The sequence below is a fragment of the Mustela erminea genome, chromosome 4 (assembly GCF_009829155.1).
Source record: "Mustela erminea isolate mMusErm1 chromosome 4, mMusErm1.Pri, whole genome shotgun sequence".
NCBI classification, from domain to species: domain Eukaryota; kingdom Metazoa; phylum Chordata; class Mammalia; order Carnivora; family Mustelidae; genus Mustela; species Mustela erminea.
Genome location: NC_045617.1, coordinates 100,369,398 through 100,394,621, shown reverse-complemented (window position 1 = coordinate 100,394,621; position 25,224 = coordinate 100,369,398). Strand labels below are relative to the sequence as shown.

The following is a 25,224-nucleotide window of genomic DNA, read 5'->3' as shown; positions in this document are numbered from 1 at the left end:
TTATCCATCCAATTTTTTCAGAAGAAGTTGTAGTTTTGCCCATCAAAATTGTCTGTATACTGGAACTTCTCAAGGAGCTTATTTAGAATTATTCTAAAATAATTCATTTTTAAATAATTCATTTACATATATATTTCTGTATGTACAGGGTTTTTATGTAACTATAGCATATGTACAATTCTGTAGTGCAATTTTGGCACATTTTAAATGTTCAATATCTGTTCAGTCTATAACCTCCTACTTCCTTCTCAATTCCCACCTCTTACTATGCTGGGATATATTTCATAAGAGCAGATGACATTCTACTATCACCTCTGCTATTCTCAAGAAAATAACTCCTTGGGCGCCTGGGTGGCTCAGTGGGTTAAAGCCTCTGCCTTCAGCTCAGGTCATGATCCCAGGGTCCTGGGATCAAGCCCCGCATAGAGCTATCTGTTAGGCAGGGAGCCTGCCTCCTCCTCTTTCTCGCCGACTGCCTCTCTGCCTACTTGTGATCTCTGTCTGTCAAATAAATAAATAAAATCTTTAAAAAAAAATCTAAAAAAAAAAAAAAGAAAAAAACTCCTTTCATAAAAGAAAATAGAAAATTTCTGATGCTTTGACTTTCAGATCAAGGGTTCAGAATCCAATGTAAATTTTAAGATGTTAGTGTAACTATTCCTTAGTTCAAAAACTACTTGGGACAACAGCAGTCAAGGAATCAGTAACCTGGCTTCCAGGATCATTTCTGAGATAGGGTTAGTCGTTTTATTTACTTGTACCTTTTTTAGAAAACCAAAGGCTTGAAAAATGTGAATTCTAAGATCCCTCCCAACCCCATGAATCTGTAGATTTCAACTCAAGGATAAATATTTTAAATTCCAATGGGACACAATATGTTGCTCTTTGACAAACATTTCTGAATCTCAGTGAATGTTTAATCCAAATTCATTTGAAATACTTAAAGAATGACTCAGCTCAGTGACTTAATTTCCACCCTCCTTTTGAAAACTATTTTTGGCCTTTAACTCTGAGACACACTGTCATGTCCCCTGCTTATTTATTATATCTCTACCTTTGCCTGTGACATGCATCACGCCTCCCATTTCAAACTCTTTCACCTCTTCAGTCTCTGACATCGTCCTTAAATTATATTTGGCTGTCTAATTTTTGTCTTATATATGTATATCTTAAAATGTCTTCTTCATCTCATCTAATAGCTTTTAGCTTCTTTGAAAAACATTTTTTTTCTTGTTTTAACTATTATTTTCTGACACCGTTACATGGATTCTTAAAAGAACCTAGTTTATTCTTTTCTTTACCTAACACACTCAGAAAAAAACCAGCATGAGTTTGATTTGTCATACTGAATACACAATATAAAAACCATGTCATCTGAAATCACAGAAGTGTTGAAAACCCTCTTTCTGGTGTTTTGGTGAATGAGGTAAGAGACAAATCCATACATAAACCTGGGCAGAGGCCATTCGTGGGACTATGTCTTGGGGACACCAAAATACACCATCCAAATCAGACTAGCATGTTACTCTCACTATTTAACCAGCAACATCTTTCCTAAGATATCTTCAGAAATACTGGTCTAGCTTCCATTTAAAGCAAAATTCTTATATATCCCCTAAGAGGTGTAATACATTAACCACATGAACACAAAATGACAAATGATTTATCTGATTAAGTATCTCCCTACCCATGTGAAGCAAGGCTCAAACAGGACCACCATGTGGATCCTTAATAAGTGATCAAATATCAGAAATCCAGAAAGCATTTGTTTTAGAGGAGTAGGAAGTAGAATAGACTTAGTAGATAAAGTCATTCCGGGGTAAGCTTGGCCAAAGTCATCATTTCTAAAACAAACTAGCTTATTTTATGAAGCAATGATATTTAGACAAGTATATCAGCACTTTTCTGTGTAAAATAGTATTACCCTTCAGAGCTTGGCATCTCTGTAAACCTATGTACCTATTTTACAATGTTTTCTGTGCTCAGAATTTAGAATTCTGAGCATTCTTGAAATTTTACCTTCAAAGCCAGAACATAGTTTAATGAAGACCTTTGATAGTAACCAATCAACATCATTTTAGGCTTAAGTTATTTGCTGCATGCAATATAATTAACATTCCTTTGAGGATACCTTAGAGACCAAAACTTAAGATTAACTTGAGTATTGATTTATTTGACTTGTGAACTTTTATGAAAGTAACTATAAAAGTAGTATTCCTTACGCTTTTGAAGTAACAGCAATACTAATTTGGAAGCTACTCTTAACCATTTTAGAGTCAAAAGCTACAAATTTGCTTTCATCTAAATGATAAAACCCATTTAATCCATTATTATCTTGTTCTAAAGTATTTCTTTACATCAAAGTAGTTTAATAATAAGATTTTTTTGCAAATTTGTAAAGGAAAAAGAATATATGAATTATATAGGTATGTGTAATTTCATATTAGTATTACAGATAATACTATGAATGAAAACATACCTTATACTCTTATCATCTGGCTTTAACTCAAAGGACAAAAAAATTTTGGTAACTTTTCTTTGTTGCTCTTTTGATTTTTTCTCCATTTAAAATTATACCCTAAAAATCAAGATGAATTTTCAGAGTGAAAATGGAATTTTTATATAATGTTCAGGCTGCTTTCTCTGGTCTGAATATGATTTTATTTTAATTGGCCAAATGTTAATATTGAAATATTCTAAATTTCAAAATCTTTTAATTACTATCCCAGAATCTTGACTTAAAGGGAGAATTACAAGGAAGTAACTAAAATGACTTTATTACTTGCAGTAGAAAATGCCCATGATGCAGCACAATTTTTTTGATCCAGTGGGCCATGGGTCCATCCAGGCCATTTATAAGAAGCAATAAAAAACTCTGGAAGATCAGTTGTTGCAGGTAAAGAAGCCTAAAGAAGAGAAGCAGACATGTCAGATTTCTTCAAATGTATCCCAATAACTATTATAATAATGTGTCAAGGCTTTTTATAATGTTTATCATTATAACATTCATGTTTTCTGATGACATCTTGAAAGGTATTTATAGTGTAGGATTTCTATTTCATATACATTTAAAAATTATTCAATGCAGGGAATCCTAACATAGAGCAAAATCTTAAGAACAAGATGTAGAATTTTGGAGAGATTAGCATACAACACAATAATTTTAGTCAATGTTTCTATCATCTTGAATCAGAGTTTGGATCATCACCCATATGAAAAAATATGGTTATTAAAATTGGTCTCAGAAATAACATTTACTTCTCAGAAATAACATTTACTTTTATGTCCCTTCTTAAATTAGAGAGTGTGATTCTGTATGAAATTAATTTTGAAACAATGCATCTGTAGCAACTATGCATTACTACCCTTGGAAATCCAGGAAGAACCAAACTTACCCTGGCCATTACGAAAAAAACTAGGATGAATTGGTTGATATTATAAATATCATTGAAGATCAAAAGGGGCTTTTGTGGAATGCCAAATGTACAATACCATTATGTCTTCAGAGAACCATGTTCAAGTCCTGATAGAATCTGTTTCACCTACTGTCTTTCCAAGAAGGTAAATTAAATGTTATGGGCCTTGCTTCGTTCAAGTCACTCAAAGAAGATCTCAAATACCATACCCTGTTTTTTTCCCCAAATTTTTCTAAAAAGTGATAACTTTCACTTCAATAAATAATAATGACTCAAACAAAATAAAAATTGTTTATTAATTTTTATCAATTATACACACATTCACATACATCAGTTTTGAGAGTGCTTTAAGATTTTCTTTTTTTCTCAACATTTTATCTTCTTGATAGCTCTATGTTATATAATCACGGCAAATATCATTTACTCTACTTTATGAATGAGGAAACAAACTTCTAAAAGTTAAATGAAATCAAGGTTAAATAAGAAATACCCATGAAACCAGACCCAGGTTTTAGAATTCTTAACACTAAGCTCCATTTATCATTTCCTTCTTTATTAGAAATACACTGATATTTTGCAACAGAAGTCAAATGTCCATAAAAGCTAAAAGTTTACCTGCTTAAAAGTTTAATGATTATGCATTCCATTAAACAAGTTGGGCTACTGATCCAGTATCTTGCAAACAAAATTACTTCTGACAAGTATATAATTGCTTCAGAGACTAAAGGAAGATTTGGAATTTACACATCGGCTTGAAAAGATATGCCTCCAAAATATTTATAAATTTGAATTTTAATGAGAGAGTTTAGTTTTGATTTAAAGAGATTATTATCACCCAGTAAGAAAGCTATTAAATCCTGAGTTCCACTACTGAAAACACTGCTATTTAGATGATGGAAGAAAAGTATAAAAAATGTCAAGTAGATCACAGTAGAGTGCCTACATGACACCTTTAGGAGCAGTATTGTGGAAATCCATGATATGCAGAAATCCAGGTGATGTTAGATCTGTAAGTCACGAGACTGACTACACTGCTGAAACCTACAGTTGGAGCAGAATAAATTGACTGCTCGGAAGACTTAGCTCCAGAGAGATAGATTCACTCTCCAAAGGAGTCTTTTCCAACTGCAGTGGAAATACACCTATCTTGTTAATTACTAATACCTCCCAGTTTCATTATCATTGCCATATCAGTGTGCTTCTAAATATTTATAGTACTAAGTGTTCTCAAGTTTCCAGGAAAACAGGTAAAGTGTTGGTGGTTATGCTATCACTTTATAATTTAATAAAATAGCTAGGATATTCTCCTTTTACTCTATTGAAGCAATAAAAATACAACTATTACTTCAAACACATTTCAGCCTGGTTGAGTTATTTAGAATTTGACTTCCATATGCCAAAACCTACCAGAATGTTTTGCACATAGGTGGTATTCCATAAATATCTCATAATGATGAAGAAATATAGACTTAACTGGTTGATTGCCTCTCTTAAAAAAATATTTCCTCCTTAGGTGCATTAAATTAAATTATAAATACCAGTCTGTTTTTGTTGTTTTTATGATTTTTTGCTTAAAAAATACTAATGGTTAATCCTTCTTAATAACATAAGGCAATAGAGAAATAACAAGCAAAACGTTTATCAACCCACTAAGCCAAGTCCAATTCAAAAGGCTCATGTATTGGATCTTTCTGAATTTTTATCACTTATTTAATACCTCTTTTCCTAAAAATAAGCCTATAGGATTTGAAGATCAACAGGAATATACTATCTTGTAATTTTATTTGCCTTATGATATCAGATAATCTGACATAGTAAAAAAAGAGCAAATTTTATATCCCATTATTCCATAATTATTGCATGCCCCTGTAAAGTAAGAGTGTTTTTAATGGCTTATAAATAAAGGCAAGCATCATGGAATAATAGCTTTTAGGAACTGGTAACACAAATTTGGCTTCAACACATACTTTTGAATATATGCCAAAGGATAGATTAATAAAGCAAAAGAATCAAGAGTATCAGCTGAGAGTGACAGAAATTTCAAAATGACAATGGCTTAAATAAGATACAAATTTATTATTTTTTTAAGATTTTATTTATTTAATTGACAGACAGAGATCACAGGTAGGCAGAGAGGCAGGCAGAGAGAGAGGAGGAAGCAGGCTCCCTGCTGAGCAGAGTGCCCAATGCAGGGCTCCATCCCAGGACACTGAGATCATGACCTGAGCTGAGGGCAGAGGCTTAACCCTCTGAGCCACCCAGGCGCCCCAGATACAAATTTGTTTTTAAAAGGATTTACACTGTGGCATATGGTCATTTTTAATTATTGCAACTGTAACGTCAAAAAATTTCAGTCATAATCTAGTAGTACTTCCAAATTAACATTAGTCAAATTTGAGGCTAAATATGAACAGTCTCCTGGTTTCAGTACTTCTATTTAAAATTAGAGATTAAAGATATTGCAAATATAAAAATTAAAGACAATGGTGAACACTGAAGAATTTTTTAACATACTTTCTGCATTTAGTGGAATCAAAATCTCTGAAAGAGTAATACAAACATAATCATAGAGCAGCTGAGAACACTCTAGTCAAATTCTGGACATTCTGGACATTCTTACTCAGAGCCCATGTCTCTACAATATCCACCATGTGAGACTGCCTCTATCTCTGGCTGCGCTTTCCTCCACTTAAATTTTGATAATCAGAGTGACCCGAGAATCAAAAGAACTCAACAGAGAATATCATTTTGTTCTGTCCTTCACAACCCAAGGCCATGAATACCAAAAAATTTCTTCTAAACTACTTCTAAATTAAATTTCTTCTAAACTAATTGGAGAGGATAGGATTAATTTTCAGGTTGCTAATGGAAAAATGAATTTTTCATCTTCAACAATATTCATCTTCATGTTTTTAACTCTGGAAGGGTTAACTTGGATATTTCCCTAGTTTCTATTTATGGGATAATTTGCTTAATCTATAAATATCAATATTTCATGATCATACTATGGCAGGTAGTACTAATTCTTCTCCAACCCTTCTCCTTTTCATAGGATTTCCCTTTATTCATAGAAATAACAATTTTACCTCATCATATGCAGCTAGAAAAAAAATGACTGCATTGCCCAGTTCCTCTTGGCTACTCTATGTGGCCACCTTACTAAGTACTGGCCCCTGGGATATAAGAAGAAGTGTCATTGGCAGTTTCTGAGAACTTTCCTTAAGAGACAAATGACACTTCACTTTTATTCTTTTTTATTTATTTTTTAAAATTTTCCTGCTACCAGAAATTATTTTCCAGCTACAGATAGATATGGAATAGCCTTCTTGAACTGTGGTATGACCTTGGATATAAAGACTGGAATACAGAACAACAAAAAGGAAGAAGCCTGGGTCTCCAACACCATGGAGTGCAATTCTAATGGAGGACCATCTATTTCCAGATTTATTGGTGGTAGACCAATTCCAATGTTATTGAAGCCATTATCATTTTGAATTTTTGTCTCTCTCAGATGAGCTTAATAATAACTAAAATAGCACACATATCTGACATTAAATTTGCTAGGGTAAAACCATATTTCACTGAAGCCAGGACACCATCAAATATAAGAAACATCCCAATTCTAGAGGTGTAAAGAAGTGAAGACAATAAGCATCTAGAAATTGATGAACTATGATATTTCCTCAAATGAGTTTCTTAGAACACTAGTTCTGGGAGAATTATAACAGATAATTACAAAAGAATGAGTTGATTAATCTAACAGTTCTGAGAAACACTGGTTTTGAAAATTAAATAGATTTTCATCCTCACTGAAATATTTTTTTACAACCTACCTAAGTGTTGTGAGACTCCAGGAAGTGGAAATCATATTCACAGTTTTAAATGTTCATGACCCAATGCCAAGTATTTTATCATCTTGTTTCATTTCACTTCACATCCTTTTGATTGTGAAGCAGATCAAAGGACTAGTTTTTCCTGGAACAGGCTCTGGGAAGAACTGTAATCTGGACTAGCTAACCCAGGTTTGAGAATTACCCAGGGAACAGGTGCTTGTTCTATCAACACACCAAATCATCTCAGGAATCTACTTTTTCACAGCCCCAAATATTTATTCACAGAGAGGGAAAAAAATAAATTTTCACATTTCTTTTTGGAGATTTGCCTTGCAGTGATCAATTCAGGTCCACGGTGTTGTTCAAGTCATGTTCAATTATACCACAGTGCTATGCACCAGATTGCAACTAGTACAGAAAAATAAAACTGAGAACTAAAAACTCAAAAACTGACATGAGCCATAAGACACTGCCATGAGTTTGTTCTGCCAAAAATTTGGCTGAATAAGGAGTAAGGCAGGGAGTATATTTTCTAAAGTTTCTCAAAGGGTGCGGGGTTCCATTCTGGGAAGGAGAGAAAGGAGGCATAAGCACATGTTTTAATGATCTTTGAATTCTAAAACTCTTAATTCATGGACAGCAAGAACTGGCATCCTAATCCGTCCCTTGCTCCATACCTACATAGATGAGAAGATTCTGAGATGAAGTGAGGAAAATATACACTTAAACAGACTCCATGACATTTGGCTGTGCCCTTCTCCTGCAGTATCATCGGCACCTGCATTTTTGTTAAGTTATTACTCAAGCTTGATGCCATTTACCTACATTCATGTATGTGGGAGTGAAATATCATTTTTATGGGAAAAATGATCATTTTTGTTTCATAGTATATAAAGAACCAAACCATATAACTGTGTCCTTCACTTTTCTACTTAGTGTTTCATTTGCTACAGAGACTTCTATTTACATAGGTGACAAACATATTTGGAATCAAGTAGATTATTTTTAATCAAATAAAAATTTTCAATAGCCTATGGAGGGTTACAAACTACACATGGTAATATTCCTTTTGATTTTCTCCAATGGTACTTCTCATCGCTCACTACTTGCTATCATTGAAACATACTTCAGAAAGGAAAAATCAATTCCTCTTATTATAACTAATTACAAGAGAAATAAATCCAAGGGCACCTGGGTGGCTCTGTTGGTTAGCATCTGCCTTCAGCTCAGGTCATGATCCCCAAGCCCCAGGATCAAGCCAGGTGTCCTAGGGCTCCCTGCTCATCAGGGAATCTGCTTCTCCCTTTCCCCCTCCCTGCCACTTGTGCTTTCTCTCTCAAATAAGTAAATATTTTTTTAAAATAAAGAAATCCAGTCAGTCAATACTGAATATTGTCTAGACAATGATCAAGTATTCAAACAATTAAATAAATTTCCATTTCTCATTCTCAATGATTGATGGCTTTAAAAGTTATTATATAATACACAAAATATTTTACTTTAGCTTCCAACAAACCATAAAGACATAAGTTTCCCTGTGTTAGTAATGCTAACTAAAACTCACCAAAATCATACATCTTGGATGACTGGGAAAAGATGTTATACTAGTAAGCTATAAGGTTGATGAAAAAGTTTTTAAAACATCTGTAACAGCTTTGTTCACTTCATTGTTCTCCCTGGGGAATCAACAACAACAAAACTATTTTGAAAACTTATTTTTAGCTGAGACAAGTATAGAGGTGAGCTCTTATTTCCCTATTTCTGTTTGAAAATAGTATTTTTCATTCAAAATATTCACAGTATTTATAATAGGTCATAACACAGTGAGGCTTCTTAAAGTTATCTCCCAAATTCAAAAACACTTGAATATTATGCCTGGAAAAACACTCAGGTACAAAGCTGTTGGTTTTATTTGATGTGATTTAATTTGAGTTAAGAGCATAGTAGAACTTTCAGGTTCACCAGAAATATGTAAACTCCATCAGGGTCAATAAATCCAGAGCTATAATTTTCCTTATGAAATAAAAATCTCCAAGTGATGAAGCTTTTGATAATTTAGTTCTTACCAAATTTGTAGCAAGGAATAGTAGGGAATTGACCCTACTAATCTCCCAAGGTTAATCCAAAGAAGAAAGAACAACTTGGTATGATATCATTTCTGTTATATATATGTATATAGTATGGTATATAATAAGCACTTATTTTTCAGCATTTCATGGACTTCTAACAACCTTATGAGCAAGGTATTACTGCCATCACCATTTCACAGAGGAGAAAATGGAGGCAATAAGTGAAAGAACCAGACTGAGCCCCAAGTGCACTGGCTCCAGAGCTTATGTTCCTCATGGTAAATGGAATGGTGCCCACTTGGGTAAACACACTGGCTAACACATGCCTATTAACAGACTTCAACTGTGATGTTTCTGCTGGCTCAAAAGGACCTCAGTCAATGCCAGATTTGTTTGCATACTGTCATAATAATTGGTTGTCTCCATTGTTTTCTTTCTGAGACACTGAGAAAGTTCTGATTGATCCCTAAATATACTTCTGCTCTAGTGTGAAGATATAATGCACCATTACACAAATTTATTTGACCACAGATGGGACACCTTTAGTCCTAATCTTGCCAGATTGCTAGCCCATGGAACAAATGTTGAGAAATACTGAAATAAGGGCCAAATCATGTCATAGCCAATTTTGTAGTTTAAGAAGACAAAATGCTCAGTAGGCAGAATCTGAATTTCTTGTGATGAGCTGCATTCCTTCCGATGGTCAGCTCCCAATCAGTCCCATTGTGAATCTATCCATACAACATACAAAGTTTCAATGGAGTGCCAGAGAATGGTTAATTAATCCACTAGTTCTTTTTTTTTTAAGATTCTATTTATTTATTTGACAGATAGAGATCACAAGTAGGCAGAGAGGCAGGCAGGGGGTGGGGGAGCAGGCTCCCTGCTGTGCAGGGCTTGATCCCAGGACCCTGGGATCATGGCGTGGGCCAAAGGCAGAGGCTTAACCCACTGAGCCACCCAGGCGCCCCTAATCCACTAGTTCTTATCCCTTTTAGTGTAGAAACATTTAGAACAGAACTGTCCAATCAAGACATCACTTTAAACAATCTCAAACTAAGAAAACCTTCAAAAAGGGGAATGGAAAGAGGAAGGAAAGGGAAGCAAACCATAAGAGACTCTTTGTTATAGAGAACAAAATGAGGGTTGATGGAAGAGAGGTGGGCAGGGGATAGTATAAGTGGGTGTTGGGTATTAAGGAGGGCATTTGTAATGAGCACTGATGTTATATGTAAGTGATGAATCACTAAATTTTACTCTAAATTTTATTATTATACTATATCTTATTAACTAACTAGTATTTAGACAAAAACTTGAAACAAACAAAAAAGAAAACCTTTGGGGGAAAAAAAATAGGCATGCATTTACCAGCCAGTCAGGTTTGTTGACCTGACACCAGACATAATTACTCCATTGGGGGTGAAATGAGTCTTCATACACAGCAAGGATTCCATGGTCTAAACAATGTCCCTCTCAGCCTTCTTTCTTTCCCTTTTTTTACTTCCTCTCAGGTACTCTACTTATACCCAGGGTAAACATTAAGTTTATGTTTCCTTTTTGTCTGTCCTCACTTACGATTGTCATCCAAGAAGGGCTCCCCAAAACCCTAAAGTTAACTTTTTTCATCCTCCACTATCAACATCTTTCTATTCTTCACTGCTACTAACCACACTCTACAAATATTCACTTGAATTTAATAAATCCATATAGATGCAAAAAATTTTTCATAACTATATGATCATAGAACTCTGTGTACAATGCCTACTGATATTTCTCTAACTCATGCTCAGCAAATACATTATGGGAATAGTGACTTAAACAAAGGAATGAAACCAGGAATCGAACCAGGAAAGAGAAGAGCTTTCCCAGAAACCAGGAATGACTCATGGCGTATCTTGCCCACCCCAGATAAAGAATTATATGAACCCCAAATCTCATCCAGGTAATACAGTCAAGGAAAGGAAGATGTTTTGGGGTAAGGATGCAGTGGAGTTCCTCAGCAAAATCATTACAGCTATTGGCAACTCCCTACCCCAACTGTATAGATAGACCATCCTATGTTGAAAATGGTATTTAAAAAAGAAAAAGTTGGGAAAAAAGTTATCCAGAAGCATATCTACAAAGAAAAGAAACCTCATTTTCACTGTACTCTGAGGCAAGTTGCTGTATTAAAGTAATTATCTTTTTTTTTTAATTTTTAATTTTTTATAAACATATATTTTTATCCCCAGGGGTACAGGTCTGTGAATCACCATGTTTACACACTTCACAGCACTCACCATAATCCCACCCCCTTCTCCCAACCTCCCTCCCCGCAGCAACCCTCAGTTTGTTTTGTGAGATTAAGAGTCACTTATGGTTTGTCTCCCTCCCAATTCCATCTTGTTTCATTGATTCTTCTTCTACCCACTTAAGCCCCCATGTTGCATCACCACTTCCTCATATCAGGGAGATCATATGATAGTTGTCTTTCTCCGCTTGACTTATTTCGCTAAGCATGATACGCTTTAGTTCCATCCATGTTGTCGCAAATGGCAAGATTTCATTTCTTTTGATGGCTGCATAGTATTCCATTGTGTATATATACCACATCTTCTCAATCCATTCATCTGTTGATGGACATCTAGGTTCTTTCCATAGTTTGGCTATTGTGGACATTGCTGCTATAAACATTCAGTAATTATCTATGTAATCCCCAGGCTAAGAATTAACATATTTTTTTACCTCTTTCTGTAGCAACCTGTTCAACTCAATTCACTCCCTGGAAGTAATTGTTATATTTATGATTTTATTCTATCTCCAGACATTAGGACAACTCTAACACTCAGAAACTTTTTGGAAGACCCTCAGCCCTCAAGCTACTATGACCTAGAAATAAGAAGCTAGTTCCTTGCTCTACACTGTAAGTGGGTAATGGAACTCTTACAGATCAGCCAAATTTTCCTTATTGCTGTCCTGGAATAAGCTGGCAACTATATTACACTAATTCATAGCACTTGGCAATTTTAATGCTCCCAAAATATTAATCATTAGGATTTTTCATTCAGAACGACTTTCATTCAAACAAATCCCTAGGGGTGCCTGGGTGGCTCAGTGGGTTAAAGCCTCTGCCTTCAGCTCAGGTCATGATCCCAGGGTCCTGGGATCGAGCCCCACATCAGGCTCTCTGCTCAGCGGGGACCCTGCTTCATCCTCTCCCTCTGCCTGCCTCTCTGCCTACTTGTGATCTCTGTTTGTCAAATAAATAAATAAAATCTTTAAAAAAAAAATCCCTAGGAGCCAATAAATGCTGAATTAGAATTCAGCTTCCTTTCTTATACCAGGGTGAGTTACAACCTCATATTCTCTAGAATATAAAATATTCCAGGTTGCAAAAATTAAAGTTTAAAAAGAAATAATCCAGAGAAAATATGTATAAACACTCAAATGAGTATTTGGCTGGCTAAGGCCCTTAACAAAATCAAGGGAAAGAGAAATCCTAATAAAGGGAGTGAATTTATTCTTTTCTTAAATAATTCTGCCTCTTTTTTTCCCCCAGATGGGAATAAAAATGAAAAAGAAGGTAGCCAGAAAAAAAAATAAAAGTAATAATAATAACTCTTCCAATTGATCATATAATTAGGTCACTAAAAACCATGAATCCAAGCCGTATTTCTAAAGATTTTATATTTTACTGGTTCTAGGAAAGATCCAAGAGTATATCTAAGCTGATCATTTCATAAAGTTAGCTCTGCTTTTTTGCTCCTTTGAACCTGTGTTGGCCAAGGCTAACAGATTCTACTGGAACTCTAGGGACTATTTTTGGGAGTAGATGTGTTAAGATGTCCTGGCTCTGCACTTTAAGTAATTCTGCCGTGGCTTTTCACTTTTCCCAATCTCAGTGTGACTTAACCTCTCTCAATCTCAATTTTCTCATCTTTAAAATGGGGATAATTATAGTACCCACTACATTAAGCTGCTGTGGGAATTAGATGAGATAAGGTATGAAAGTGCTTATAAGAGTGCTTAACACACATTTCCTCGATATGTGGCAGCTATTATGATCTTTTCTGATACTGGTTATAATTTAGCAGGCCCTGCTACTGCACTTTGAATTGGTATAATAACTCAGGGGATTACATCTCTGGAAAGCAAAGTACATTAAATGCTTCACGAGAAAGTTGTGGATTTACAACTCATCCAATGGCAAACAACAACCCTGCTTGCTTCGGAGCCACCGGGAGCTTCCAGGCAACCAGGACCCAAAGCCTGCATTGTAAAGAGAAGAGGCTGCACTCCCACCATCTGTGAGCACCGCTTAGGTCTGGGCATTTGAACAAGGCCTTGAATACTGTCAACATCCCAACTGGGAAGATGTGTGCCTGGGACACCACATATATGGTGGTCAAATTTCAGCTCTTCCAAGTTAGAGGATTGTCATACAAGAGAGATAGATGTCTCTTTATACCAGATACCCATATGGGATGATAACATCTCCTCAAAATGAAATGGAAATCCAATACAATAGTATAAAACATAAGAGTGTAGGAAATGCTGAAATTTCATGAGGGAGTTTGTGAGGTCACCTCGCAAAATTTGAAGGTTTTCCTGTAAAGGAAATTTTGAGGATAAACCTTCATGAATTATCTTAGCATAGACATCTACAGTAACTCGCATTTCTCTTAGCCTCATATGATAATGGATAGCCCAAAGACAGCACAATTTTGTTTGGATGAGTTAAAAAAATAACTATGTTTACTTAAAAAAGAAAAATAAGGACAACTGATAACTTGCTTGTACATTGGGCCACTAAACAGCCGATAATCAGAAATAGGAATTTCTACAAAATCATGAGCGGTATAAAGGAACACAATCATTCTTGAAGACAGGACACTTCATCTAATTGACACTGGTGGACTTCAAAGTTCACATGAAATGTTCAGGGAAGATAACAACCATTTGGGTGGAAGGTTTTTTATTTATATGACAAAATTACATCTCCAAAAGCTCAAAAAAACACTATTTTAGTTATTTAAAATTTCTTTAAATGCACACACAAACATACCTGCACAAACACACACACATTTGAGTCAGAGAGGCCACTTACTGTCATTTCATTCATACTGAGAAGCATGGGGCTAGGTGGCAGGGTCCCAAGACGGTACTTGAAGCCTTCTTCCAGAGTCATTCCCCAGAACTGGCTATAGTTCTGGGCTGTCCATCTGCCTTACAAATAAAAGAGAAAAATTGGCACACATTATGCAATATCACTTTTATAGTAATGTTTGTTTATATTTCTGAAGTTATACAAAATTAGAATTACTATAAGCTAGATGTTCTTTATATAAAGAATGTATGATCATTTAACAAGAAAGCCTGTGAGCCTCTCTTCCTAAATTAGGTCTCTTCCAATTATTTTAATGATTTATATGAGGAACCTAAGGCTATATCAATATAGACTAAATATAAGAATATGGAATCTTTACATATTATAAGGGATTAAATGGCAAAAGGCCAATCTATGTAGTTTCTTTTAAATGTCATCAAATGCATTTTAGAAAGAAGCTTGAATGTATAGAAATGCACTTATAGATAAATTATATATATATATATCTTATAGATAAATATATATAAATTATAGATAAATGCACTTATATATAATTTAGATCTGAAAAGAATTTGACCATGTAAAAGGAAGTATCTGTGAAAAACTGGGGATAAAATAGTTCTACTTAAGAAGATTAATCAGTGTAAATTAATTGTATTGAATTAATTTATTTAAATACTGGAATATTCTACCATATTAAAGAGTTAATTTGTGTTAAGTGTTCAATAATCTCAGTTATTATTAGTGATGATACAAATTCAATTAATGTGAAATTAGATACTTAAAAGCACATATTTTTTAGAGACAGGGTTTTGTGGCCCTATATAGGAAAAGGAGCTTTGTTTTCAAAATCTAACACTGATATTTAAATCCAACAAAAAATTTCTGAAGAGATGAGAGTAGATGAGAAAGGGGAAAGTACTTTAATTATCACTTGTTTGAATTATTTACAACTTGAGAACAATATATTTTCATTACTTAAGTCAAATCTAAACTTAATCCTGTTAGTTAATTACCAAAATTGCTTATATTGTAATAGACTCTCATGAATGCTTGAAGATACATTTGATTTTCAATAATATGCTTAGCAAATTTATGCTTTTCTAAGAATCTGTTAGATCACAAAATCCTAAGCAACTTGGAGCCACAATTTTAAGAGTACAATCTCCATCACCAAAGGAAAATGCTGACTTTGTTAAATTTTGCAGGATTTATAAGAGACCATCAGGACCAGCCTTAAGCAAAGCCATGACATCAAGGAAGTATACTTTTCGTGCTCTACCCCAGCAGTTTTCAAACATTCAGATACATTTGTGGTCATTTAATCACTTAATTTAGTGAGCAGGGAATCACTACTTTAAAAAATAAATAAAATACAGGAGAGATAATAGGAAATATTAGAACTTATTGTACATAGTGAGGATGAGTACTGTTTTTATACGTGTCAGGGTGTGTGTGTGTGTGTGTAGCACGTATTTGTATGGATATTCATGTGCACGTGTGTGTACTAAATCATAAAGTTAGATGCATGTTTTACTGTGACTTATGCTTAAAAAAATTATGAAGGGACTACCACTCTATATCATCCTCTTTGATCAAGACTCATAACTTTCCCTTTAATCCAATTTATCATATTCTCTCTTTAAACATAAGAATAAGTAAGTTTCTCTACCCTCACGGAGCTCATACCCTAAAAATACTGCAAAGCTAGATATGACTTCAATGTGCATCATTTATTAGCAGTAGGTTAAGGTATGATCAGAGTAGAGGTTTCAAATATAACTCTGCCTGAAGGAGTTGGCATAATTTCGTTACAGAAAGTGACTTTAGTGCTCAGTCTGAAAGGATGAGAATAAGGTTGGTGGACAGATGTGAAAGAAAAGGACATTTATTCTTTTAAAAAAAGAAAAAAAGGCAACTCAGGAGTAGAGCATATGGGTTTGAAGCTGGGTAGCATGTTTAAGAACGAGCAGGTAAGTTCAATGCCAAACCCATGAGAGGTCAAGGGAAGCTAGAAAGAGCATAAAAAAATGAGGTAATAAAGAAGCATTTGGGCCAGACTGTTTCTTATGCTAAGGAATATAATGATATTCTACAAGCAATTGAGTATCACTGAGGATTTTTAAGACCATGAACAGCAAAGTCAAAGCTTGGATTTAGAGTGATAACCATAAAGAATTGGTTGCAGTTTGGTCACACTGGAAACAGGGAGAAATATCAGGTCATTTCAAATGAGGCTTGATAAAGAAATGCACTCGAATGTAGCAGAGAAGTAGAAAAAATAAATATCTGAAAGAAACTATGGTGTGGGAATTATAAGAGACTAGTGGCTGAGAAAGAAGAAGAGAGAAGAATCAAACTAATTTCCAATTTCCTGGCTTGCCTGACAAGGCAGAGGTGAAGGCCAGTCACCAAGGGCAGGTCAAAGAGGTTAACACTTTTGGTTTGGGGTATGTTGATTTGAGAAACCGGTGAAAAAAATCAAGGCCAACTTATCCAACAGACTAGGTTTTGAGTTCATTTAAAAAAAAAAAATCAAGTTTAGAGATGTGACAGATTAAAAATGGACACAAATTATCTGTGGCTCTTGGCACCAAGAAGTGGAATCTATTTCCCCAACCTTTGAATGTGGGCAGGGCTACTCACTTGCTTCCCTCAACAAAAGGTAGGAGAATTGATGCTGTGTGTCTTTCAGGCTTAGGCCTACAGGGAAGCCCTTTGCAGCCCTCCCTCATGCCCCCTTAGAACACTCGTACTATGTGGGGGGCTAAGGCTAGTCTGCTGAAGACATGTGGGCCCACCAACAACCAGCACCAACTACCAGGCATCATAATGAGGCCACTTTAGACAATTCGACCCCATTTGAGTCTCCAGATATCTATAGACATCTGAGGAACCCCAAGAGAGATCAGGAAAAGAGCTTCAGGTACTGAAGGTACAATGTCAAGGTACTGAAGTAAACAAAGAATGGCTTATGGTTTTAAGCTGTTAAATTCAGGTGTGGCTTGCTGTCCCGCACAGTTCTCTATCTTCCTTTGTTCCACTAACTTGCTGATTATTACTTGCTACTAATTTGGCACTTACATACTGCCTTATCATCAAAAATCCTTTTACAAAGGGATGGCATGTTGACTCCTCAGCTAGACTGGAAATTCTTGTAAGACAGAAATTATTTATTTCTATCCTCAGCAGTGCCACAAAAGAAACACAGTTTCATTGATATTAATTGGTTGCTCTGAAAAATAACACAGGGAATAAATATGCACTGAAGTAACTTATATAGAATGAAGGAAGATTTGGATCCAAAATGCCACCAAGATGAGAAAAATGAATGTTTTAAGCAAAGATTGTGTATATTTGCATGTGGGCTATTTTAAAAAGCACTCAGTAAGTATTGAATGGTATGTTCTATTTTCACACATGAAAACAATTTGAACATCAGGACCAGAATACATCTGAGAGTCAGAACTTTCTTTTAAATTCAAGGACTCCCCCTGCCTTTTTGTCCTCTGGTAAATAATTTTAGTCTTACTGTTTCTTCACAGCTTGTCTCTCTTCCTTAACTTTTTTTCTTTGGGCAATGGGTGTTTCCTTTTGCTCCAATTATCCCTCACTTTCTGTCCTTTTAAGGTTATCAATGTTTGCTACAAAAGGCAAAGCCTGTGCCTCTTAACTCTTTGCAGAGTTATCTCACAGTGAACAAATGATGGCAAGAAAATCTTCTTTCCAAAGAAGACAGCATTCCCACCAGCTTGTGTATTCTTACGTGTTTTTTCCACATTGCTTTCAACTATGGTTTCCCACGAGTTCTGGGACAGTGGAAAAGTAGGCTGCTGAGAGCTTCTTGGAAGTATGTGCTCCATGGGTCAAGCATTTGAATTATTTTAAGAACCTGATTCAGATAATTTCTTATGATGACACATACTCTGATGTCCTTTCCATTATTTGGGTATCACTAAGCCACAGAAAATTATGATGTATTTTCCCTAGAAATACTTAAAATGTCATATTATCAACTACAATATTGGGTAAACATGTATATACACACAGGAATTGAGCATGCTTGAAGAATATTAATGTCAAAAAAAAAAAATGTAACTTTCTAAATCTCCCGTCTTCCAAGAAAATACTTTCGGGACAGGGGCTGTGCTAGGAAATCTGGGAAATATCTGTCTTATGGTCTTCTGTGTGAAAGCAAGTGATACTTTTAATTTGTAAAATTACATTTCAGGATTACATCAGATGTAATCTGATGATACATAGATGATAATAGATCTTCTTACATTTTCCAGAATGTGGAAAATGTTTCTGAGGGTATCTAGAGATTTGGTCAATGGCAAAGGAGCAATCCTGAGGCAGATAACCAGGTAGGCCATCCCTCTTCCTTTCAGTTCAGTGAAGAAAATCCATGTTAGTACTGATATCATTATTCCCTCTATGTAATTGGAAAAGCCACCTAATTTATTAATCTGTCAGAGAGCATCAAACCATTATTTGCCATGTTTAAGTGCCAATCAGCCCTATATTTAGCTTATAAGCAAAGTAAAGTGGCTCAGCCTGTCTTTCCATTCAATTCTAAGTGAAACTGGCTGCATAGGTCATGTCAGTGAAATTGTCTAGATGGACTGGCTATTTGGGGAATCATCAAGATTAAATACTGACCTCTTAGGGTCTGATTCTCCTGTGACAGCTGATTGGCTGGGTCAGGGCAACACCAGAAGGAGAAAGATGGTTTATTTGAAAAAATCTATTTTGCCTACTTCCTAATCTTGTCTAAATATTTAACCAAACTAACACTCCCTCTATTCCCCTCATTCACCCCATGACAATGTTCCTTCCTAGTAATTTTAAGACCCCATCTACATTTCTTTGTGCATTTTAATTTTAATCATTTAATACTTACCTCCCTGCATTCCTATTTTACATGTCTTTCTACTTCTCTTCCCATTTCTCTCCCATTCTTTCTTTTGAATAATGGCCATTTTTAAAAGTAAATGATAGGAAATAGATTGAAGCCTGAAAAGTAACTGGGACGGCCAACAAAGTCTGGAAAGCAAGATTTTGCTCACCCATAGTCTCCATTATTGACACGTTCAATCAGTTCTGGTTGAATAAGGCAGACAAGCTGGGAACATTTCCATTGCTGTCCTGAGCATGTGCTGCAAAGATGTAAAAATTTACAAAAGTGGCCTAGCCTTTACGAAGTACATGTATAGAATTAGTAACCAGAATTGCACACTGTTCAGGTGTAAAACATATCTTTGATTAATGATAGCCATAAGCCTATTTGATTCTTGGCAAAAATAAAATAATAGCATATGCATTAGCTATCACTCAATATGCTCTTAACTTCTCCTCCAGGCAATTAATAAGTGAAATGACCACTTGAAAACATTGAAAACACTGACATTTGAAAACATAAGAAAATTTAGACAGTAGAATCTTTGTATTTGTATTTGGAAACTTTCTGCAGGATAATCATTTGAAGGCAGCCTGTTCTTTTCTATAGCTACTGTGATCAAAGAAATACAGTTTGCCTGGAGTATATCTTGCCTGTGGAATGCTTTAATTAAGAGGTATAGTTCATGCAGGCCTGCTGTATGATGAAGGTCACTGTCATAAACAAGCTCTTGCATTGAAAGATATATCTAAGATTAGATTTGTCAACATTCATTAAATATGCTTATATAAATCTACAGGTATGCAATATCCTAGGACTTATGATTCTATCTGTATTTATCATCTTATTTCACAATACTCCTTTTATTTGAAGAAAACATACACAGACAGCAGAATTCAGTTCTGTGCCACTTAAATTCATTACCAGGAGTTGCAGTTTTCTTTAACTACTGATCCTTCTTCATAAAGTTGGCCATCTCTGAGGCAACCTGTCAACATAACATTTGAACAAATGAAAATTCTAAATTGAACGATAAAGTGCATCAACATTCACAAGAAACCTACAATTCTGTTTAGTTTCTCAAATATGCAAAACTGTTTGGGGCCACTCTGATGAAAATCCACATCTGGTTTGTGTCGAGGTTTATGTACAAGATTTTTCTAAGCTTTTTTCATGAGCTTTTATCTTTAAAATTGCATATTATGTTCCAACAGAGGATTTGTTAAGCATAAAAACTTGATTACCACAGAATTAATCACTAACCACACTCAAAAAATAACTTATGTGTCTAAACAGGTGAGAAATAAGACAATGTTTGGATAAATTTATGGCTTTTCTCATTTAAAAAAAATCTAATCAAGTCTCACAAGTAAATATGATTAGTTGTATATGACAAGAGTAAGGAATTCAAAGTTTTAGACCAAAATGTGAAGCTCATTGAATTTACCTTTTAAAGATAAATTCTATTTTTTCTTAAGAATTTGGATCAGAAGAAAAATTCATGAAACCAGTAAGATAGTAGCCATTTGTGTTCTAAATCCAAATGTTTCTCAATTAACTGAAACTAGCTGTTAACTAATTTACCTGATTATATAAACTACTTAAAAGGGATCAACAGTGTATTATCATTATATGAAAACCATCAATAAGATATGGTGAAAATATTACCCTGGTTACAAAGGAAATCCTTTTCAAAAATATAATTCACACAGATTTGAAATCCACTCTGACTTAACAAAGGTAGTAAAATTTACTACTTTGTCATGTGAAAACAGAAATATGTAATTGATAGATCACATTAGTGGTGTCTAATTAAACAAAATGAATCCTAACTTTTTATTCATATGATCAGAGGGGAAAATCTACATGTTTGAGATCATTCCAAGGAACTTGGTTTAACTTCTAGCCACAATATCACAAAAGCCACTAAGGGAATTTGCTCTCCTCTAATTTTTCAAATAATGGTTTCATTGAAAACTTCACAGCTGCCACTCTGCAGCATGTAGTTTTTACAGTTCAATATGTTGCTTAATGAATATAAAATCTCTACAAATTTGCACCTATTTACCTCTTTTCCAAGGTTTTTGAACATTCCACAACCATGGGAAGAGAAGCAAAAACTGCCTCTCTCCTGGACCACAGGCTTCTGGACGTCAGGAACTCAGGGAAGGGGAAAGATTTAACTTTAGAACAAGTCTGTAGTTTTAACTACTATTCTGTATTAGAGAATTGAAACAAATGAACTTCTACTATAGAACTTAAAGAAACCCTCAAACTTTTATTACCTAGGGATGACAGAAATGTCATGCAACAACTTAAGTTTTCAAAGTCAAAGAAAGTACTTTCTGACTAGTTTTAAAGGACAGAGAAGAGGCCAAAAGCAAAGCTGATTTTTTTTAATCATACCTCATAAATATTCCTTGCCCAGCATTCCAGTTACATAGATAAAGGAAACAAATCACAAAAGTCTTAAGGAGGGGGGAAAAAAATTCTCTTCTCTGACGTGTACTTTAGCTCATAATTTTAAAGTCAAGAGAATGCTATCACCAGGCCTAACCCAAATCACCAGTACTAAGTCTAGTGTTAGCAAAAGTTTCCTTTCTTGGTCATCCTTCCTTAATATCAAGTCAGAGTTTACTATGAGAAACTACATTTTTTGTAATCTCTTGTAATTGTAATTATTGTAATCAACTTGAAAGTTGACCTCTTTTTTTTTTTAATTTTTTATTTTTTATACACATATATTTTTATCCCCAGGGGTACAGGTCTGTGAATCACCAGGTTTACACACTTCACAGCACTCACCAAAGCACATACCCTCCCCAATGTCCATAATCCCACCCCCTTCTCCCAAACCCCCTCCCCCCAGCAACCCTCAGTTTGTTTTGTGAGATTAAGAGTCACTTATGGTTTGTCTCCCTCCCAATCCCATCTTGTTTCATTTATTCTTCTCCTAACCACTTAAGCCCCCATGTTGCATCACCACTTCCTCATATCAGGGAGATCATATGATAGTTGTCTTTCTCTGCTTGACTTATTTCACTAAGCATGATACGCTCTAGTTCCATCCATGTTGTCGCAAATGGCAAGATTTCATTTCTTTTGATGGCTGCATAGTATTCCATTGTGTATATATACCACATCTTCTTGATCCATTCATCTGTTGATGGACATCTAGGTTCTTTCCATAGTTTGGCTATTGTGGACATTGCTGCTATAAACATTCGGGTGCACGTGCCCCTTTGGATCACTACGTTTCTATCTTTAGGGTAAATACCCAGTAGTGCAATTGCTGGGTCATAGGGCAGTTCTATTTTCAACATTTTGAGGAACCTCCATGCTGTTTTCCAGAGTGGCTGCACCAGCTTGCATTCCCACCAACAGTGTAGGAGGGTTCCCCTTTCTCTGCATCCTCGCCAGCATCTGTCATTTCCTGACTTGTTTATTTTAGCCATTCTGACTGGTGTGAGGTGATATCTCATTGTGGTTTTGATTTGTATTTCCCTGATGCCGAGTGATATGGAGCACTTTTTCATATGTCTGTTGGCCATCTGGATGTCTTCTTTGCAGAAATGTCTGTTCATGTCCTCTGCCCATTTCTTGATTGGATTATTTGTTCTTTGGGTGTTGAGTTTGCTAAGTTCTTTATAGATTCTGGACACTAGTCCTTTATCTGATATGTCGTTTGCAAATATCTTCTCCCATTCTGTCAGTTGTCTTTTGATTTTGTTAACTGTTTCCTTTGCTGTGCAAAAGCTTTTGATCTTGATGAAATCCCAATAGTTCATTTTTGCCCTTGCTTCCCTTGCCTTTGGCGATGTTCCTAGAAGATGTTGCTGTGGCTGAGGTCGAAGAGGTTGCTGCCTGTGTTCTCCTCAAGGATTTTGATGGATTCTTTTCACACATTGAGGTCCTTCATCCATTTTGAGTCTATTTTTGTGTGTGGTGTAAGGAAATGGTCCAATTTCATTTTTCTGCATGTGGCTGTCCAATTTTCCCAGCACCATTTATTGAAGAGGCTGTCTTTTTTCCATTGGACATTCTTTCCTGCTTTGTCGAAGATTAGTTGACCATAGAGTTGAGGGTCTATTTCTGGGCTCTCTATTCTGTTCCATTGATCTATGTGTCTGTTTTTGTGCCAGTACCATGCCGTCTTGATGATGACAGCTTTGTAATAGAGCTTAAAGTCCGGAATTGTGATGCCACCAACGTTGGCTTTCTTTTTCAATATCCCTTTGGCTATTCGAGGTCTTTTCTGGTTCCATATAAATTTTAGAATTATTTGTTCCATTTCTTTGAAAAAGATGGATGGTACTTTGATAGGAATTGCATTAAATGTGTAGATTGCTTTAGGTAGCATAGACATTTTCACAATATTTATTCTTCCAATCCAGGAGCATGGAACATTTTTCCATTTCTTTGTGTCTTCCTCAATTTCTTTCATGAGTACTTTATAGTTTTCTGAGTATAGATTCTGTGCCTCTTTGGTTAGGTTTATTCCTAGGTATCTTATGGTTTTGGGTGCAATTGTAAATGGGATTGACTCCTTAATTTCTCTTTCTTCTATCTTGCTGTTGGTGTAGAGAAATGCAACTGATTTCTGTGCATTGATTTTATATCCTGACACTTTACTGAATTCCTGTATAAGTTCTAGCAGTTTTGGAGTGGAGTCTTTTGGGTTTTCCACATATAGTATCATATCATCTGCGAAGAGTGATAATTTGACTTCTTCTTTGCTGATTTGGATGCCTTTAATTTCCTTTTGTTGTCTGATTGCTGAGGCTAGGACCTCTAGTACTATGTTGAATAGCAGTGGTGATAATGGACATCCCTGCCATGTTCCTGACCTTAGCAGAAAAGCTTTCAGTTTTTCTCCATTGAGAATGATATTTGCAGTGGGTTTTTCATAGATGGCTTTGATGATATTGAGGTATGTGTCCTCTATCCCTACACTTTGAAGAGTTTCGATCAGGAAGGGATGTTGTACTTTGTCAAATGCTTTTTCAGCATCTACTGAGAGTATCATATGGTTCTTGTTCTTTCTTTTATTGATGTGTTGTATCACATTGACTGATTTGCGGATGTTGAACCAACCTTGCAGCCCTGGAATAAATCCCACTTGGTCGTGGTGAATAATCCTTTTAATGTACTGTTGAATCCTATTGGCTAGTATTTTGTTGAGTATTTTCGCATCTGTGTTCATCAAGGATATTGGTCTATAGCTCTCTTTTTTGATGGGATCCTTGTCTGGTTTTGGGATCAAGGTGATGCTGGCCTCATAAAATGAGTTTGGAAGTTTTCCTTCCATTTCTATTTTTTGAAACAGTTTCAGGAGAATAGGAATTAGTTCTTCTTTAAATGTTTGGTAGAATTCCCCCGGGAAGCCGTCTGCCCTGGGCTTTTGTTTGTTTGGAGATTTTTAATGACTGTTTCAATCTCCTTACTGGTTATGGGTCTGTTCAGGCTTTCTATTTCTTCCTGGTTCAGTTGTGGTAGTTTATATGTTTCTAGGAATGCATCCATTTCTTCCAGATTGTCAAATTTATTGGCATAGAGTTGCTCATAGTATGTTCTTATAATAGTTTGTATTTCTTTGGTGTTAGTTGTGATCTCTCCTCTTTCATTCATGATTTTATTTATTTGGGTCCTTTCTCTTTTCTTTTTGATAAGTCGGGCCAGGGGTTTATCAATTTTATTAATTCTTTCAAAGAACCAGCTCCTAGTTTCATTGATTTGTTCTATTGTTTTTTTGGTTTCTATTTCATTGATTTCTGCTCTGATCTTTATGATTTCTCTCCTCCTGTTGGGCTTAGGGTTTCTTTCTTGTTCTTTCTCCAGATCCTTTAGGTGTAGGGTTAGGTTGTGTACCTGAGACCTTTCTTGTTTCTTGAAAAAGGCTTGAACCGCTATATATTTTCCT

The 25,224-nt window shown here is 35.3% G+C and overlaps 1 protein-coding gene across 1 annotated transcript in view; it reads right to left on the bottom strand.

Moving 5' to 3' along the window:
• TINAG (tubulointerstitial nephritis antigen) overlaps positions 1-25,224 on the bottom strand; it is a 101,006-nt gene that overhangs the window by 61,198 nt on the left and 14,584 nt on the right. Inside the window, exons 2-5 of the mRNA XM_032340285.1 lie at positions 20,229-20,292; positions 19,474-19,563; positions 14,405-14,519; positions 2,783-2,906 (exon numbers count right to left, since the gene is read on the bottom strand). Of these exons, the coding sequence (XP_032196176.1) occupies positions 2,783-2,906; positions 14,405-14,519; positions 19,474-19,563; positions 20,229-20,292 (393 nt within the window). The remainder of the gene's footprint in view (positions 1-2,782; positions 2,907-14,404; positions 14,520-19,473; positions 19,564-20,228; positions 20,293-25,224) is intronic.